Here is a 20,789-nt window from a genome sequence, read left to right on the forward strand (position 1 = left end):
AAAAACAAAAGAGCCTCTCTCGTCGTACCCAGGAAAGAGTTCTAGGCTCTCTTCAGTTCGCTTCAGTAACAGACTTGCTGCTAAAAGCCAAACTGAAGGATGTAAACAGGGTATGGTGGAAACGAGCCAACAGCAGAAACAGAGACAAGCTGTCTCTGATTCCGCAGATATTGAGGAAGAGGCTTCGACCATGGGCGACAGTCAAGAGTTTGGCAAGGTCAGTGCCTCTTCAATTTCCCCCTCCATCACTAGTGATCCATACGGATGCTTCCCTAAGCGGATGGGGAGGATACTCCCAACACAAGAAAGTTCAAGGAACATGGTCGACAGTATTCCGCCAGTTCCATATCAACATTCTAGAGGCAATGGCAGTATTTCTAACACTAAAGAAACTGCGTCCAGCCAGACAGATTCACATCAGACTGGTGCTGGACAGTGCAGTAGTGGTGCATTGCCTGAACAGAGGGGGCTCCAAGTCGAGCCATATCAATCAAGTAATGATCGCAATTTTCTCTCTGGCAAGGAAACATCTTTGGCACCTGTCAGCTACCCACCTGGCAGGTGTTCGGAATGTCATTGCAGATTCACTGTCCAGGACAACCCCGCTGGAGTCGGAATGGTCCTTGGACAGGAAGTCGTTCGAGTGGATTTGTCTTCAGGTACCGGGTCTCCAGGTAGACCTGTTTGCCACAGAGAGCAACCACAATCTAGATCCTCTAGCTCATTCCACAGATGCGATGTCAATCGACTGGAACAGATGGCAAAGGATCTATCTGTTTCCACCAATAAACTTGTTGATGAAAGTTTTACACAAACTCAGATCATTCAAAGGTCAAGTAGCACTGGTGGCACCCAACTGGCCGGAGAGCAGTTGGTTTCCTTTACTGCTAGAGTTGAAGCTCCGGCACAAACAGATCCCCAACCCAAGGTTGACACAAGTAGTGCAAACTCGGACTGTGTCAGCTTCCTCAAGAATTCTGAATGCCCTAGCTTTATGGACTTCATGAAATTTGCAGCGCAAAAAGACGCTAACATTGATCCTATTAATACACTGTTCATAGAATCAGATAAGAGGGAATCTACTCTCAGACAGTATGACTCAGCAGTTAAAAAGTTAGCATTATTTCTGAGGGAATCTGAAGCTCATGAAATGACCACGAACCTAGCGATCTCTTTCTTCAGATCATTATTTGAGAAAGGATTGGCCACTAGTACTATTACTACAACAAAATCTGCGTTGAGAAAAATATTTTTACATGGCTTTAATATTAACCCTACAGACTCATATTTTTCGTCAATTCCTAAAGCATGTGCTCGTCTTAGACTAGCAACCCGTCCACACACGGTTTCCTGGTACTTAAATGATGTACTTAAATTGGCATTAGACACTGCTAACGAATTATGTTCATACCTGAGTCTGTTAAGGAAAATGTTATTCCTAGTAAGTCTAGCCTCAGGAGCTAGAATTTCTGAACTGTCTGCTCTTTCTAGAGAGCCGAATCATGTTGATTTCCTCCCGTCAGGTGAAGTTCTGTTGTCTCCGGACCTCAGTTTTCTAGCAAAGAATGAGGATCCACAGAATAGATGGTCTCTTTGGAAGATTATTCCCCTTCCACAGGATCTGTCTTTATGTCCAGTCAGTACTTTAAAAGCTTATTTAAATAGAACTTCTAAGAGAACTTCAGGCCCTCTTTTTGTTAGGGAAAATGGAGGAACCATTTCCTTAAAGGCCATCAGGCAACAAATTCTTTATTTTATTAAACAGGCAAACCCGGATTCAGTACCTCGGGTACATGATATTCGAGCGGTGGCCACCTCAGCTAACTATTTCCATAATATGAATTTTGATGACCTTAAAAAATATACGGGCTGGAAATCACCGACAGTATTTAAACGCCACTATCTTAAGTCCCTAGAGGCTCTTAAATATTCCATAGTAGCTGCAGGAAGTATTGTTCCTCCTGGTCCAGCTCAAGACTAGTTTATGTATCCTCTTTGTCCTTTTGGTTTGTAATCCTCGTTTACCTATTGGTATATTCTCTAGCCTACCTGCCTCGCTTGCTTGCCCTGCTTCTAGCCTTTAGGTCAGGTCTGCTTCACAGCCTGACTCCTGCCCGTACCGCGGATATCCTGTTTTCATTCATAACTTGTTAGCCTTAAGTGTCTTGGTATTGGTTATTTTATAATTTTAGACTGTGTGCCTCATAGTTTTGATTATGTTGTTGATCTTATAATTTGGGAGTATTAAAACACAGTAAAAATTTTTCTCTTAGTTTTATTTAGCTCCATTAAGGTAATCTTTGGGGCGTACCTCCAAGGTCTTGTATGGCTGATTCTCTGTTACTATTTCACTGGGTGACACAGGTCGAGCCCAGAAAAGGGATTTTGACAAAGGAAAAATCTATTTCTTGGGGAAGACCTGCACTTCCTTTCCCACCCGGGTGGTATACCAAGCTTGGTGGGTGCTAATATTGGGATGAAAATGGCGGTCACGTGGGAGACCTAGTGGGTGAGCGGGAGGCAATCCTTAGTACGGCACACCCAAATTTGGGACTTTGAGAATAGAGAGATCTATAGGATGAAGACCTGTGATATTGGCTTCCACTCACCCCTAGTGCATACCGACACCATTATGGTGCTCGATCCGGGTGTAGTAACCCCGGCATTATGGAAAGCTTTTTTCTCTGGTATATTTAGCAATAGTTATACCTAGAAATGTGTGCTATTGGAACCATTTCACTGGGTGACACAGGTCTTCCCCCAGAAATAGATTTTTCCTTTGTCAAAATCCCTTTTATCAGTTTTGAAATATTTCCATATAAATCACGATAAGTGCCAAAATTTCAGCCTTCGGTCAACTTTAACTCGACCGAAATGATAAAAAAACGCAATTGTAAGCTAAAACTCTTACATTCTAGTAATATTCAATCATGTACCTTCATTTTGCAACAAACTGGAAGTCTCTAGCACAATATTTCGATTTATGGTGAATTTTTGAAAAAAAAAAAAACTTTTTCCTTACGTCCGCGCGCAGTAACTCGGTCAAACATCTCTGAAATTCTTTCGTCACTTTGTTGTAATGTTTGCACCGTTTTATATTAGTCGTTACATAAAGTTTTATATATGAAAATGTGCGCAATTTCAGGTAGAATACAATAGAAAATAACTCATGGTTGTAGATTTTATCAGTTTTTAAATATTTTCATATAAATCATGATGGGCCAAAATTTCAACCTTCGGTCAACTTTTAACTCGACCGAAATGATCGAAAAACACAATTGTAAGCTAAAACTCTTACATTCTAGTAATATTTAATCATGTACCTTCATTTTGCAACAAACTGGAAGTCTCTAGCACAATATTTTGATTTATGGTGAATTTTTGAAAAAATATTTTTCCTTAAGTCTGCGCGGTAACTGGGTCGAACATCTCAGAAATTCTTTCGTCACTTTGTCGTAATATTTGCACCATTTTATTTTAGTCGTTACATAAAGTTTTATATATGGAAATGTGTGCAATTTCATGTAGAATACAACATAAAATAACTCATGGTTGTAGCTTTTATCAGTTTTGAAATATTTTCATATACAGTCATACTTCGAACTTACACGAGGTTAGGTTCCAGAACCCCTCCCGCAGGGTGAATTTTCGCCTAAGTTTGGCATGGTCTCTAAAAATGCTATTAAATACTCATTTCTAAAGTTTAAACACTAAATGTGATGCTAATCATGCTCCCAAATTATTAAGTTAACTTTTAAATGGAATTAAAGTTACTGTAATTTCATTTAAAAGTTAGCTTAACACATTGCCCTTAAAAAAGAGAAATAAATAGTTTACATAAAAATTGAGAGTTGTAGGAGAATTTCTCTCTCTCTCCCCTTCCAACCGATCTATTTTTAGAATTATGTCAACCTCTTTTTAGCAACTTTTTTATTCTGCGTCTCTTTCTCTTTGTTCTGAAATGCTTTTTCATGAACAAACAATGTTTTATATTTTGACTAATACAACTCTTAGTTATTATGTCTATGTTTTAGAACGTATTTGCAACACTAGTGCATTTAAACTTCGTAGACGATACGGGTCAAATTAGATCAATTTAAACTATCTGCTGTACAGGTAAAGATGTACAGAGAATTAATAAGTTGTAAAAATGTGTGAGCGCTAACTATGAGAGAGAGAGAGAAAGAGAGAGAGAACCAACACGAACGGTAAAGAATCGCCTGGTTCAAGGGTTGTCCTTACTTAAGAGAGTGAAATTATTTATCAGTTATTACGGAGAGAGAGAGAGATTGTCCTTACTTGAAATGTCAAGTTATATTATTTATGAATTACAGTATTACGGAGAGAGAGAGAGAGAGAGAGAGAGAGAGTTAGCTTAATACATTACCCTTAAAAAAAAAGAAATAAATGGTTGACTTAAGAATATAGTGTGTGACTCTCTCCCCCATTCCACCAACCTATTTTTAGAAGTCTTCTCAACCCCATTTTTACAAACTTTTTTTATTCTGTCACTTTCTCTTTGTTCTGAAATGCTCTATGTTTTAGAACTGCGCATTTACAGTTTGTAAACAGTACGGGTAAAATTAGATCAATTCAAAATTATCTACTGTACAGTTAAAGACATACAGAGAAACAGTGCTGTAATACGTAGGTTGGCTAACTTCAAACGAGAGAGAGAGATAACAGTTGTCCTTACTTGAGAGAGTGAAATTTTTTATGAATTATTACGGACAGAGAGAGAGAGAGACAGAGAATTACAAGAAAAATTTGACCACTGATTAGCAACACTCATTCTTGTCATGTTAAATGACATGTCTGACAGCTTTTGCCTTTCACCTTCTTACAAAAGATGAGGGAAGAATTTGTTTGTTCAAGATAATACAAATTTTGTATTACAGTTTTATTATTATTATTATTATTATTATTATTACTATTATTATTATTATTATTATTATTATTATTATTATTATTATTATTATTATTATTATTTGATTTTATTAATCTTATTAATATTTGAAAATTATTACATATTATTACTTAAAAGTTTATTTATCATACAAATAAACATACCCTGTTTACATGTACCATAAAAATTCATCTCACTAAAAAAGAGAGAGAGAGTAATTATTACTTTTAATATTTAATGTTATTTAATTTACACATAAAAGCTTGAAAACTTATAAATTACATAAAAAAATTAAACAAACACTTTTGCTGGGTTTCTCAGTGTACGGAAATGTTCGCTTGTCTGTGAAAAACTCGTGTATGACCATTAGTTAGGTTCCAATAAAAAATTTGTGTGTGTGAATTCGTGCAACTCGAATTGCGCAAGTTCGAAGTATTACTGTAAATCACGATAAATAGAAAAAATCCTACTTTCGGTCAACTTCAAGTCGACCGAAATGGTCGAAAAATGCAATTGTAAGCTAAAAAAAACTTACAGTCTAGTAATATTCAATCAATTACCTTCATTTTGCAACAAACGGGAAGTCTCTAGCACAATATTTCGATTTATGGTGAATTGTTGAAAAAAACTTTTTTTTACGTCCGCTCGTTATGAATTCATGCATCATTTTGTGATAATATTTTCTCTGTGTTGCTTTGATCGTTTTACAATTTGCTATATACCAAAATCATTGCAATTTAGTGTACAATACAACGAAAAAAAAAAATAACTCATTAGCTTTAACCACTTTGCTCACAGCGCGATTTGTATACAATTACATATGAATTTTTTTTTTGCGCTGTCATATATTCCAATATTTATATATGATAATGATTTTTTTCATTTCTGATGGTTGCATACTAAACTTCAGGCAATGAGAAAAAAAGGAGCCAAAAATGAACTCTTAATCTTAAAAACTAAGCATGCTGTGATTTTTTGAAAAAAACTTTCTTTCCGCTTCTGCGCTAACTCTCAAACCCCGCTGGCATACAGCAGACACTTTTGTAAATAGAGGCTCAGCGTTTAAGGGTTAAGTAAGTTGTTCCTTTTGAAGGCTCAAAGCTTGCTGAAAACCTTCAAAATCTGGGACAATGGAGGAAAAAGGTATATCTTCCTCCATTTGCTCCAATCTTGTAGGAAGGCATCTCTTGCTGTTGCTAGACTGTCGAAGTTCGGAGACACATACACTGGGAGTTTGTGATTCTTGTATGTGGTGAACAGTTCCACTTTCGGTTGTGGAAGCAGGTTAGCTATTGTTTGAAAAGAGTGGTTTCCAACATCCACAGCAGCCTAACCAGATTAAGGAGGAATCCCTTTTCAAGGGAATATCTTACTAGTAACCTAAAAGTAGTAGTTCAATTAACCCTTAAACGCCGAGCCTCTATTTACAAAAACGTCTCCCGTATGCTGGCGGCGTTCGGGAGCTAGCGCCGAAGCGGAAAAAAAGTTTTTTTCAAAAAATCACAGCACGCTTAGTTTTTAAGATTAAGAGTTCATTTTTGGCTCCTTTTTTTGTCATTGCCTGAAGTTTAGTATGCAACCATCAGAAATGAAAAAAAATATCATTATCATATATAAATATTGAAATATATATATGACAGCACAAAAAAAATTTTCATATATAATTTTATACAAATCGCGCTGTGAGCAAAACGGTTAAGGCTAATGGATTATTTTGTTTTTCTTTGTATTGTACACTAAATTGCGATGATTTTGGTATATAACAAATTGTAAAACGATCAAAGCAACACAGAGAAAATATTATCACAATATGATGCATGAATCTGTAAAAAGGTGGATTCAAAAAAATGTTTTTTCAAAAATTCACCATAAATCGAAATATTGTGCTAGAGACTTCCCGTTTGTTGAAAAATGAAGCTAATTGATTGAATATTACTAGACTGTAAGTGTTTTAGCTTACAATTGCATTTTTCGACCATTTCGGTCGAGTTAAAGTTGACCGAAGGTCGAATTTTTTCTATTTATCGTAATTTATATGAAAATATTTCAAAACTGATAAAAGCTACAACCATGAGTTATTTTCTGTAGTATTCTACATGAAATTGCGCACATTTTCATATATAAAATTTTATGTAACGACTAATATAAAACAGTGCAAACATTACGACAACGTGACGAAAGAATTTCCGAGATGTTCGGCTGAGTTACCGTGCAGACGTAAGGAAAATGTTTTTTTCAAAAATTCACCATAAATCGAAATATTGTGCTAGAGACTTCCAGTTTATTTTAAAATAAAGGTAAATGATTGAATATTACTAGAATGTAAGAGTTTTAGCTTACAATTGCGTTTTTCGACCATTTCGGTCGAGTTAAAGTTGACCGAAGGTTGAAATTTTGGCAGTTATCGTGATTTATGTGACAATATTTCAAAAGTGATAAAAGCTACAACCATGAATTATTTTCTGTTGTATTCTACATGAAATTGCGCACATTTTCATACATAAAAGTTTATGTAACGACTAATGTAAAACGATACAAACATTACGACAATGTGACAAAAGAATTTCTGAGATGTTCGGCCGAGTTACCGCCCGCAGACGTAAGGAAAAAGTTTTTTTTTTTTCAGAAATTCACCATAAATCGAAATATTGTGCTAGAGACTTCCAGTTTGTTGCAAAATGAAGGTACATGATTGAATATTACTAGAATGTAAGAGTTTTAGCTTATAATTGCATTTTTTTACCATTTTGGTCGAGTTAAAGTTGACCAAAGGTTGAAATTTTGGCAGCTATCGTGATTTATATGAAAATATTTCAAAACTGATAAAAGCTACAACCATGAGTTATTTTCTGTTGTATTCTACATGAAATTGCAAACATTTCCATATATAAAAGTTTATGTAACGACTAATATAACACGGTGCAAACATTACGACAATGTGACGAAAGAATTTCTGGAGTGGACGTAAGGAAAAAGTTTTTTTAAAAAATTCATCATAAATCGAAATATTGTGCTAGAGACTTCCAATTTGTTGCAAAATGAAGGTAAATGATTGAATATTACTAGAATGTAAGTGTTTTAGCTTACAATTGCGTTTTTTTAACATTTCGGTCGAGTCAAAGTAGACCGAAGGTTGAAATTTTTGCAGTTATTGAGATTTATATGAAAATATTTCCAAACTGATAAAAGCTAGAACCATGGGTTGTATTTTGTTGTATTTTACATGAAATTGCACACATTTTCATATATAAAACTTTACGTAAAGGGTAATATAAAATAGTGCAAAAATTACGACAAAATGATGAAAGAATTTCTGAAATTTTCGGCCGAGTTACTGCGCGGATGTAAGGAAAAAGTTTTTTTTTAAATTCACCATAAATCGAAATATTGTGCTAGAGACTTCCAATTTGTTGCAAAATGAAGGTAAATGATTGAATATTACTAGAATGTAAGAGTTTTAGCTTACAATTGCGTTTTTCGACCATTTCGGTCGAGTCAAAGTTGACGAAGGTTGAAATTTTTGTAGTCGACGACGGTACGTCCACTTGGCACCCAACAGACAATTTTAGCCGACGTATGATACGTCCAGTAGGCGTTTAAGGGTTAACCCTTAAATGCTGAGCCTCTATTTACAAAAACGTCTCCCGTATGCCGGCGGCGTTTGGGAGCCAGCACCGAAGCGGAAAAAAATTTTTTTAAAAAAATCACAGCACACTTAATTTTTAAGATTAAGAGTTCATTTTTGGCTCCTTTTTTTGTCATTGTCTGAAGTTTAGTATGCAACCATCAGAAATGAGAAAAAATATCATTATCATATATAAATATTGAAATATATGACAGCGCAAAAAAAAATTTTTCATATATAATTTTATACAAATCGCGCTGTGAGCAAAACGGTTAGAGCTAACGGGTTATTTTTTTTCTTTGTATTGTACACTAAATTGCGATGATTTTGGTATATAACAAATTGTAAAATGATCAAAGCAACACAGAGAAAATATTATCACAAAATGATGCATGAATTTGTAATGTGCGGACGTTAAAAAATGTTTTTTTCAAAAATTCACCATAAATCGAAATATTGTGCTAGAGACTTCGCGTTTGTTGAAAAATGAAGCTACTTGATTGAATATTACTAGACTGTAAGTGTTTTAGCTTACAATTGCAGTTTTCAAACATTTCGGTCGAGTTAAAGTTGACCGAAAGGCAAATTTTTTTTATTTATCGTGATTTATATGAATATATTTCAAAACTGATAAAAGCTACAACCATGAGTTATTTTTTGTTGTATTGTACATGAAATTGCGCACATTTTCATATATAAAACTTTATGTAACGACTAATATAAAACGGTGCAAATATTACGACAACGTGTGAAAGAATTTCTGAGATGTTTGGCGAGTTATGTGGACGTAAGGAAAATGTTTTTCAAAAATTCACCATAAATCGAAATATTGTGCTAGAGACTTCCAATTTATTGCAAAATGAAGGTAAATGATTGAATATTACTAGAATGTAATTTTGGCAGTTATCGTGATTTATGTGAAAATATTTCAAAAGTGATAAAAGCTACAACCATGAGCTATTTGCTGTTGTATTCTACATAAAATTGCGCACATTTTCATATATAAAAGTTTATGTAACGACTAATGTAAAACGATGCAAACATTACGACAACGTGTGAAAGAATTTCTGAGATGTTCGGCCGTTTTCATGGCAGACGTAAGGGAAAGTTTTTTTTTTTTTTTCAGAAATTCACCATAAATCGAAATGTGCTAGAGCCTTCCAGTTTGTTGCAAAATGAAGGTACATGATTGAATATTACTAGAATGTAAGAGTTTTAGCTTATAATTGCGTTTTTACCATTTCAGTCGAGTTAAAGTTGACCAAAGGTTGAAATTTTGGCAGTTATCGTGATTTATATGAAAATATTTCCAAACTGATAAAAGCTACAACCATGAGTTATTTTCTGTTGTATTCTACATGAAATTGTGCACATTTCCATATATAAAACTTTATGTAACGACTAATATAAAACGGTGCAAACATTACGACAACGTGTTAAAGAATTTCTGCGCGGACATAAGGAAAAAGTTTTTTCAAAAATTTACCATAAATCGAAATATTGTGCTAGAGACTTCCAATTTGTTGCAAAATGAAGGTAATTGATTGAATATTACTAGAATGTAAGAGTTTTAGCTTACAATTGCGTTTTTTTACCATTTCGGTCGAGTCAAAGTAGACCGAAGGTTGAAATTTTGGCAGTTATCGAGATTTATATGAAAATATTTCCAAACTGATAAAAGCTACAACCATGGGTTGTATTTTGCTGTATTTTACATGAAATTGCGCACATTTTCATATATAAAACTTTATGTAATGGCTAATATAAAACAGTGCAAAAATTACGACAAAATGACAAAAGAATTTCTGAAATTTTGGCCGAGTTACATGTTGGCGTAAGGAAAAAGTTTTTTCAAAAATTCACCATAAATCGAAATATTGTGCTAGAGACTTCCAATTTGTTGCAAAATGAAGGTACATGATTGAATATTACTAGAATGTAAGAGTTTTAGCTTACAATTGCGTTTTTTAAACCATTTCGGTCGAGTCAAAGTTGACCGAAGGTTGAAATTTTTGTAGTCGGCGTGCGACGGTACGCGTCCACTTGACACCCAACACACAATTTTAGTCGACGTATGATACGTCCAGTAGGCGTTTAAGGGTTAATCTAGTCTAAATTATCCTCATTTAATCTGATGTAAGCTACTTCCTAGATTATTGTAGGTATCATATAATCTGAAAGGATTTTCTATATTAATGATAAATGTGGAACATTTCCTAGTTAAAACCTCTTATTAGAATGACAAATTCTTTAAAACAATTTGCGCTTTTCAAAACTAGCAATCAGCGATCATAAGAAAGCGCTGATCATATGTTATCAAGTTACTCCGGGTTCCGGCTTTCACACAAATGAATTACCAATTCCAAAAGTTTAAAACTAAAATTTTAACTAGAACTTAAACATAAGCACTTGTCAAGAGTATCCTCTCATACACCATCTCACCAGTCAATAAGTCAAATGAATTCAGGAATGTGTAGCTAATTCACTTATTTTAGTATGATTCACTGTAGGCACAATTCGCATCTATAAAACCTCTCTCTCACCACTGCTTTTTGGGGGAAACCACTCTAATCTCCTTTTGTTCGTGGGAATGCCAGAATTCCGTAAATTCCAGTTGCTGATCCGGTCGGAGCTAATCGTCGCCCGAGGCAGGTCAGCTGGCAGATTGAACATGCGCTCCGCCATCTTGGAACTCAAGCCTTGCATGTCCCCATTGCCATGTGGGCAGGACCAGTGCCAGTGTCCCAGCACCCAATAGATCTCCCTCCTGGATATCCCAGGATTGACTCACAATCTCTGCCAGTGCCACCTGAGTGCGATGAGCAGTGCCAAGCTCCGTCCGTCCCAAATGGCAAGCAGTCTCCAAATCCTATACCAGTGCCTGATCCTGCCTTAGTGTCAGTGCCAGCGCACACCCCAGATCTCCATTCAAGAGATCCCAGTTTGGATCCCCTCTCTTCTCCCAGCTTGGCTCCACTACCAGTGCCAGCAAGAGAGATGGATTCTCCCGACCACACTGGAAGCTCACCCAAAGGTGCAGCCTCACAACCCGTGCCTGAGCTGGTCATTGCCACCTGTGAGCCTCCTACACTCACCAGAACCTCTTCCTCGCTTTCTCAGTCCTCCGCAGACATGAGTATTAGTAAGGATTCTGCCACACCTCAACTGGCTGGTGAACTCAAGCAACTGCAACGACTTGGGGTAGAGCCTGTCGCAAATGCCCCTGCTCCAGCCATCAAAAAAGCCAAATTGGGTGGCATTCTGTTGTCCTCCTCAGGCTTGGTTTGACTGGTTCCCCTACCAAAGAAAACCGTCAACCTAAAGATAGGTCCACAGGAGAAAATCATAGGCGTAGATGACTCCAGATAGCCTAAAGAGTGCCATTGAGCTCCCTTTGGCACTATTGCCAACCTGTTTATTTCCTTATAACTTTGTAATTTATTCTTTTCCTTTAACATTTTCCTTCTTTCATTTTATTCATTACTCATTATTTTATGCCTCACAAAGGCTCATATTTTATCTTGTTTCCCACTCTGCCAGTGCAGAGTGCAATTGACAGATATCCCAAGTTTGTAAGTCCTATGACTTCCCATTCTTGCCTATCAGAGCATGATACATTTTAAAATAATATATGCCAAAGCCATTAGGTGTTCCCATATGAGTACCAACTGGGCACATTGCCAGTATCATAAACGTTGGCAGATCATCCTGCCAGAGGAGTCGTGCCTTCTGACTTCCCTTTGAGGCCTTTCTGGGATAAAGAATGAACCTAGCGATTTTCATAGGTTAAGGAATATAATTTCGGCAAATTAATCATCATGTTCGCCCTAACAATTATTAATTACTTTGTACTGTCATCTATTCGCTTGTTATTCTTTTGTGATAAATCTCGAGTCCCAGACTCGCAATCTTGTGTAAATTACACACATAGTTATACTGTACTTCATGTACGTAGATGAGTGCCACAGGGCACCTATAAGGTTAGTGCCGTGTTACCGGTCTGCCTTATCAGTGACTCCCAAAGTGAGATGTCATATATTTGTAGGTAGGGTATTTCATAGTGAAAGCTAGCCTAGCAAATCTAAATTAATATACCTCATATTTAAGCTATATCGGATGGTAAAGTACAGTATTTCAAATTATTAACTGTCAGTATTGTTGCAATGAGTACAGGATTATGGCTCTTACTTTACGCTGGTAAAACTATTAGTTTGATCAAAATAACCTGTACAGGAAAGAATTTTCTACATTCCACGTAGAGGAAGCTGGAAGTGATTCATTTAACTGGGAATTACAGTGCCCCATGCTCTGCATGATTGATAGATCAAAGTATTAAAAAAAGAGAATAAATTTAACTTCAGGGATTGCTTTGCATTAGAAATCTCTTAACATTTTTAAGATTGAAATTTAATAAGGGATTTACAAGAAAAAAGCACTTAAAGAGAGATAATGAGGATATCCACTTAGAGGGAAAATCTGGAGGTCAGGGTCATATTTTTAGCAATAAATGGAACTATTTAGCTTTATCATGTTTCCTTACAAGCTAAAATTATATAGTGCACTGGAAAAGATAAGCCATGTCAGCAGAAAAAAGTTCCTTAATTCTTTGTAGTTCAAAAAGGGAGCTAAAGCTAAAAGGAAGCAAGGAATGCATGATCCATAGGCCTAACATTGGCTCCATTGTAAGGTGTGGAGACTTGTTACCTAAATTTGATCATTTTTTGTTATGAGAAGACCATATAGAATCCTTTTGAGAACCAAACAGGCTTGGGGAGATATATATGGTTTGGAAATATCCTCAAAATCCTTGAGAGAATTGTACTTGATAGTGTCAGCTGGCCCCCTGTGGGCAAAAGAAGAGTTGGAAGACCCAAACCTTCTTGCAGAAGAACTATAATAACGAAGGCTGTAGATGAGTGGAGATTTGTGGAAGATAAAGCACAAGAAAGACACGAGTTGCAAAATTTTAGAGGCCGTTTGCATAATAGAGCCTTCTGAAAAGTAGCAAAATCTTTTAGGTAACAGAACCTATCATATAGCATTTGGGGTTAACATTCAAGACATCTCATAGTTAAGAATCATATAATTTTTAGTATATATATATATATATATATATGACTTTTATCACATCACCGTGATTCATATACAAGCATTAACCTACAAACGTCCTTTAATATCCAATTCGCTCTACCTCGGAAATGATATATTTTCATATGTTACCGAAGGGGAATTTTTTAGTTGATAATAAGTTCGTCGTCCCGTGGGCTCGAACCAACGAAAGGCAAGAACTCAGGACTACAGTGATGCCTTTACCCACTCGGCCAACAAGTGAGGTATAAGTTGATACTGGCTCCCACCTACAAATCCCCGTCGAACTCAGGTATTTGTATTTAGAGTCGATATCACCCACCTCTCCCATGCTGACCATGTAGTGCGCTTGTCGCACAGAGCCATATTATGACTTTTTATCACATCACTGTGATTCATATACAAGCATTAAGCTACAAACGTCCTTTAATATCCAATTCGCTCTACCTCGGAAATAATATACAGTATTTTTATATATGTTACCGAGGGGGAATTTTTTAGTTGATAATAAGTTCGTAGTCCCGTGGGCTCGAACCAACAAAAGACAAGAACTCAGGACTACAGTAATGCCTTTATCCACACGGCCAACAAAAAAGTCATAATATGGCTGCGTGCAACAAACGCACTACATGGTCAGCATGGGAGAGGTGGGTTGATATCGACTCTATATACAAATACCTGAGTTCGATGGGGATTTGTAGGTGGGAGCCGTATCAACTTATACCTCGCATTGCTGGCCGTGGGTAAAGGCGTCACTGTAGTCCTGAGTTCTTGTCTTCGTTGGTTGAGCCTCACGGGACGACAAACTCATTATCAACTAAAAATTCCCCTTCAGTAACATATATGAAAATATATTATTTCCGAGGTAGAGCAAATTGGATATTAAAGGACGTTTTAGCTTAATGCTTGTATATGAATCACGGTGATGTGATAAAAAGTCATAATAAGGCTGCATGCAACAAATGCACTACATGGTCAGCATGGGAGAGGTGGGTTGATATCGACTCTAAATACAAATACCTGAGTTCGACGGGGATTTTTAGGTGGGAGCCGGTACCAACTTATACCTCACTTGTTGGCCGAGTGGGTAAAGGCATCACTGTAGTCCTGAGTTCTTGTCTTTCGTTGGGTCGAGCCCACGGGACGACGAACTTATTATCAACTAAAAAATTCCCCTTCGTTAACATATATAAAAATACTGTATATTATTTCCGAGGTAGAGCGAATTGGATATTAAAGGACGTTTGTAGCTCAATGTATATATCAATATGTGTATCTATATATGTAAAGTTATAATATTTTGTTACAGAGCCATTTTATTTTTCAGAGGCGGGAAATTGAGGCTGCTTTCTGGTTTTCAGTTCTCCTTAACTTGAAGCATATATATCTGTACATAGCTCCAGCGTACTTTATCTATCTCCTGCGATCATACTGCTTATTCACTAATTCTGAGGGGAAAATACAGTGGAACAAGCTTTCAGTTATCCGCTTACTGAAGCTGGGTGTGACAGTCTTAGCTGTTTTTGGACTTTCTTTTGGGCCTTTTATTTACATGGGGCAACTAAATCAGGTAAGTGGAGAAATATTTTGGAATTATTTTGGTGTGGGCATAAGTTTCTTTTTGTCTGTTATTTTCTAAACTATTTCATATACAACATTTACTTAACATACATTAATTAATGAAGTATGCAACTGCTGTCAAGCAGCTCTGAACTTGCCTGTCTTCCTTATGAAGAATCATTGTGTCAGAACACAATTTCTACATAAAAATGAAAAATATTTGAAATATGAGAGATTTTCATTTTATAATACTGTACTGAACTACCACTTTACTAATATTGCACATGCAATTAAATTAGGGAAAAATGAGAATAAACCTGTATCGAAAGATTTTATTCAGCTGTGGGTAGTTCGAGAACTACATTACCTTGTTTTGAGAAAGTTTGTTGTGAAACATTGAAGGACTTTTAGCAGATAATAAATTTTTATATTCATATTGATGGAATAAGGTGTGATAGCAGCTGCCTAAACAGATGTACTGTAATCTTTAGTGTCACACTTTAATCCACACACTTGGTACAATTAATTTGGGAATAAAAGAACTACACAATTAAAAAAATATAACAATCCATAGTTTATGACTCCTTAGATAACTGTCATCAGATTGCCTTGTAGAGCCCAGTGCCAAAACCCTCAGTGCTAGGGACAAAACATAATGTAACTGTAGACAGTGGGCATGGAGAATGAAGAATAAAGAACTACTGTAGTCAGACACAGTACAGTATATTGTAAATTGGATGTAATGTATGCTCTTAAGTGATACGACATGATTGCATTAGATTTTGTTCAAAATTCACGAATTGGCAACTAACATGTTCCATATTTATCTCTTATTTCAATGCGAAAATACGATAATCTCATACAATAAAGCTATAATATCTTTTGTAAGAGTGAAATCTGTCATATATTTCAAAACTAAGAAAATATTGCATGTTGCCAGATTTCAGAAAAACAGTTCGAAACATTTTCATAATTTTCGTTCACTGATCTATGATGCATTCAACAAAAAAGTGTCATCAAACCTTAGTTGAAATGTTAAAATAATAAAAAAATTAAAAAATTTTTCATAACAACATTGCTTGCAATGCAACCATAAAATTTGAAATAGTCTTATTTGATTGTTTTTACTGCTCGACGCTGAAAAAAATGTAAGTGAATACGAAAGTATTACTGTAGCTATAATGCATTCACTGATATCAATGGGTGGGCGGAGCTTGTGTTACACAACCATTAGAGTAGCGGCAACTTGAATCACCTGGAACATAGGTCTGCAATGAGTAGTGACAGTGAAATTATCTTGAAAACATTTATTTTTTATTTGTTAGAGGAATATTTGGATTTTCATAAAAATAAAATGATCTGTGTTATATTTCATAACGACTTAAAGAATTATGGCTTACTAGCAAATATTCGCGTATGCAATTAATCTTTTGTTAAAGCCAAGATTTTGTTCCTAAGCCTAGATGTTAGATTTCTTTACTTACTATAAATACATTACACTCAGCATTCACATCTCTATATTAACAATTTCAGGCCAGAAAGCACATGAAGTTATCTACACATTTTTGCACTTCAAGTTACCTTATGAATGAATAAATTATACACCAAAAGTGAGCAGAATTACTTTTAAGAAAATAATATTTTAACCCAGTTAAAAAACAAGGGTTCCATAGGCCTTGATATTAATACTAATTGATATTTCGATTAATAGCAATCTTCTCCATATGATATAAATCATCATCATCTTTTATTCTTCAAAGAACAGGTGATCTCTACAAATAAATTCTTTAGTAACAGAGATTACATCTCAGAAGGCTTAGAATATTTTTTAGCCCTATAAATCATTTTGCAACATACAGGCAACTTGAACACAGCCTAAAACTTCAACATTCAAAGAAAACTTGTAATTCATATTTCTGTTTTGAAAATTTTGTTATGGCTGTTGAGCTTATTAGGTCTACTGTTATAATGCTACAGAGGTAGTTGCATTGACCGGTAGGAGGAGCATGTTAAGTGCGCTGTCATTGAAAGCACCGCTAACCTTATTACACTGTGCTTTGGGCTAAGCAGTGTAAAAATAAAAATCAATTCAAATCACACAGATTACGAATTATACCAATGCATAAAAGGGATCATATTTATATAACCATAGGGAAAATAGTTTTAGCTGTGAATTCGCAAACTTATCAACATGTATGACATTGGAAATAAAAAAAAAGCTTAACGCTACATGGCAACCTACGTTGCGTCTGAGATTTTGGATGATACAATAAACAATAAAAATTATGTCGCCCCAGATTTGAGCTTGACTCTGCCTTATTGGTGGCATGTAAGAAACTTTCGTTTGTAAAATAGGGTCAAGGGAATTTATGATGTGTGTGTTATAGGTGAAAATGAAGTGTACAAATTTAACTCATGGCCAATGGCAACTGGTTTCAGTGATGAGTAACAAATCCACCATCAAACATGAAAACTGACTGTAGTCATATAACAAAGTTCAAGAGATATTCATACAGTGAGACATGTTACATTGCAATTTGGAATATTCTATTCTTCTTTCTTCAAAACTTAAACCAGGAATAATATTTTATATGAAGTACTGAGTTTCTTTATCAGAAAAGGGGATTTCAAACATCTAACTTACCTGGTAGTTATATATATAGCTTAAGTCCCTGACGTCACGGCAGAATTTCAAAAACTCGCGGCGATCGCCGATCGGGTAGTCAGGTGATCCACCTGTTCGCCCTCTACCCAGGTACCTGGAACCATTCTACCTATTCCTCAGATCTTCCCTGCCGCCGTACCGGTGACATCGTTGGAATTTCGCTTGCAGCCTGTGTTTTTTCTCAGTTATTTTGGTGAAGTACACTTTGGCTTTGGCTTTCGCTCGCTTTTGGATTTGCTTTTGGATTTTTCTTGGCCCTTTCAGATATTGATTGGTTTGACCCTTACCTTATTTTGATCTCTCTTTTGGATTTTCAACATGTCTGATTCTTCATCGAGTGTGAGACTGTGTGTGAGGGGATGTAAGACTAGGCTTGCTAAAGCCTCCTTGGATCCCCATTCAATATGCGTGAAGTGCAGAGGTAAGAGTCGTGAGTTGGATGATAGATGTGACGAATGTTTGGGTCTATCTGAAAGAGAATGGATGGATTATAGTCGCTATGTGAGGAGGCTTGAAAGAGACCGGCTCAGAAGAGCCAAGAGTTCTATATCTCGCTCTTCTAGGGATAGCCAGGGTTTAGATAATTCTTTGCCCCATACTAGCGATCCAATTGATCCTTCCTCCGTAGTGGTATTCTCTGATCCCCCTTCTGATACAGGTAAAGAATCAACTCTTAAGGATATGATGAAAGCCATTCAAACCCTAGGCAAACGGGTAGAATCCCTCGCAGAAGACAGGGAAAAATTATGGTCGGATATGAGAGATCTTAAAAGTGCAAATATCAGTGCGAAGATTAGTGCAAGTGCAGTGGGGGGTGCGGCCGCTCGGATCTATTGTGCTCCTAGTCCTAGACCTCTTCCAAGCTCCCCAACCCCTGGGAGAAGGAAAGTCGACAGGCGAAGGGAGGCGAGAGATTTTAGCTCCCAAGCGGTCGTCCCCTCGAGCGTACCTGTTGACGCTTCCCAGGACGCTCACCCTCGCCATAGAAAAGGCGAGGTAAAGTTGTGTTCTTCCTCTTCGGACGACGCAGTCCCCAGACGAGGCTGGCGTTTTGCGTCGGAGTCAAGACCACTCAAGAGGAAACTTCCCCCTGTAGAGGGACATCGTGAGGGGACATCTCAGGCTCCAGGGTGTAGCCACTGGAGCAGCCCGGAGCGCTTCCCTTCCAGCTCCGAGGGTAGCTCTCCTGCCAAAAGCAGACGTAAACTGGCAGGTCCGATCAGGACGCCTGGCAGCAAGAAGGTGGACGCATTACTGCCTTCTGTGCATGCTCCTCCTCTTCCTTCGGATTGGTACTCGTCTCCGGAACACTCTCCCCAATCCTTACGAGACGTTGAGGAACAATTAATGAATGAAGTTGCGGCTTCCCCGGTCTGTCCCCAGCAGCAGGAAGCCCCGCAGTTGGTTTTACTTAAGGACATGCAGCAGAAGCTGTCTTCCCTGATGCAAGCATGGCAGCCAGACAAACAAAAGACAGATAACGAACGTCCAACTAAAGAGGTTCAAAGCGCTGTACGTCATTTTGGTGAAGCTTTAGACGTGGGATGCACTGGCGTCAAGCGTCTAGGAGCCAAGCACCAAGACGACAAGCGTCAAGGAATTGGACTCCAGGAATTCGGGCGTCGGGATATTGGAATACAAGACGTTGAGGTAGCTCAGGACGCGGGATGCACTGGCGTCAAGCGTCTAAGAGCCAAGCAACAAGACGACAAGCGTCAAGGAATTGGACGCCAGGAATTCAGACGTCGGGATATTGGAATACAAGACGTTGAGGTAGCTCAGGACGCGGGATGCACTGGCGTCAAGCGTCCGAGTTTAGAGCGCCAAGACGTCAAACTTCAAGAGATTGGACGTCAGGACGTAGAATTCGCGCTGGACGCGGGATGCACTGGCGTCAAGCGTCCAGCAGCAGGAAACGTCAAGACTCAAGGAACTGGACGTCAAGGTGAGGGGCGACAGGACGTCAAGCGTCAAGAAACTGGATGTCAATATACGCTAGTAGCAAGACGCCAGGACGCTAAACGTCAAGGTGACGGACGTCAGGACGTCGAGCGTCAAGAAGCTGGACGCCATTATACAATAGTAACAGGACGCCAGGACGCCAAGCGTCAAGAGGACAGACGCCAGGACGTTCTAGTCGAAAGCCCTCACAGTTCAGATGCAGCAGCAAGAAAGCAGGACGTTGCCACGTCGGTAACAGGACAACAGTCGGATGATGTGGAAGACGATCTTCCTCCTTCACCAGACAATCCAGTGGACGACATATCCGACGAAGAGGAACGGAAAGACCAACATCCCTTGTCGGGCTTGAAGAGACTAATGAAAGTTTTAACGGAACTTTTTCCGGATAACTTCGTACCAGCTACTCCTTGTTCGCCTCCATCGGAATTCACTTTAAGAAAGACTTCAACGAAGGACATCTTTACGAAGATGATTATGTCTCGCTCATCCAAACGAGCTTTGAAAATAATGGAGGATTGGATGAATACCAAGAAGGATCTAGGCCGGACGGCGTTTTCTTTTCCCCCAGCCAGACTAGCATCTAGATCTAGCGTTTGGTATGAGACTGGAGAATCTCTTGGCCTGGGAGTTCCTGCTTCTTCCCAGGGGGACTTCTCGAGTCTCATAGACGCTTCTCGCCGCGCAGCCATGGGGAAGTCAAAGGTGTTTTGGTCTGCGTCGGAGATGGACCACCTTCTCAAGGGAATCTTCAGGGCCTTTGAGGTCTTTAATTTTCTAGACTGGTCCCTGGGAGCCTTGGGTAAGAAGACGGACACCATCAAGAATTCAGACACAGTGGAACTTGTCCATATCATGTCGTGTATGGATAAGGCTCTCAGAGATGGTGCCACTGAACTAGCGGCACTTTTCTCTGCAGGGATCTTAAAGAAAAGGGCCCATCTTTGTTCTTTTCTATCCAATGGGGTTACGACTATTCAGAAATC

General features: G+C 37.7%; 1 protein-coding gene across 3 annotated transcripts in view; it reads left to right on the forward strand.

Moving 5' to 3' along the window:
* The window catches only part of xit (ALG6/ALG8 family glucosyltransferase xit), a 146,808-nt gene that overhangs the window by 82,123 nt on the left and 43,896 nt on the right, over positions 1-20,789 (forward strand). For all 3 annotated transcript variants that reach the window (XM_067124320.1, XM_067124322.1, XM_067124321.1), the window contains one exon: positions 14,947-15,189. In XM_067124320.1, coding sequence (XP_066980421.1) covers positions 14,947-15,189 — 243 coding nt within the window. The remainder of the gene's footprint in view (positions 1-14,946; positions 15,190-20,789) is intronic.

Source organism: Macrobrachium rosenbergii, chromosome 22, assembly GCF_040412425.1.
Source record: "Macrobrachium rosenbergii isolate ZJJX-2024 chromosome 22, ASM4041242v1, whole genome shotgun sequence".
NCBI lineage: Eukaryota > Metazoa > Arthropoda > Malacostraca > Decapoda > Palaemonidae > Macrobrachium > Macrobrachium rosenbergii.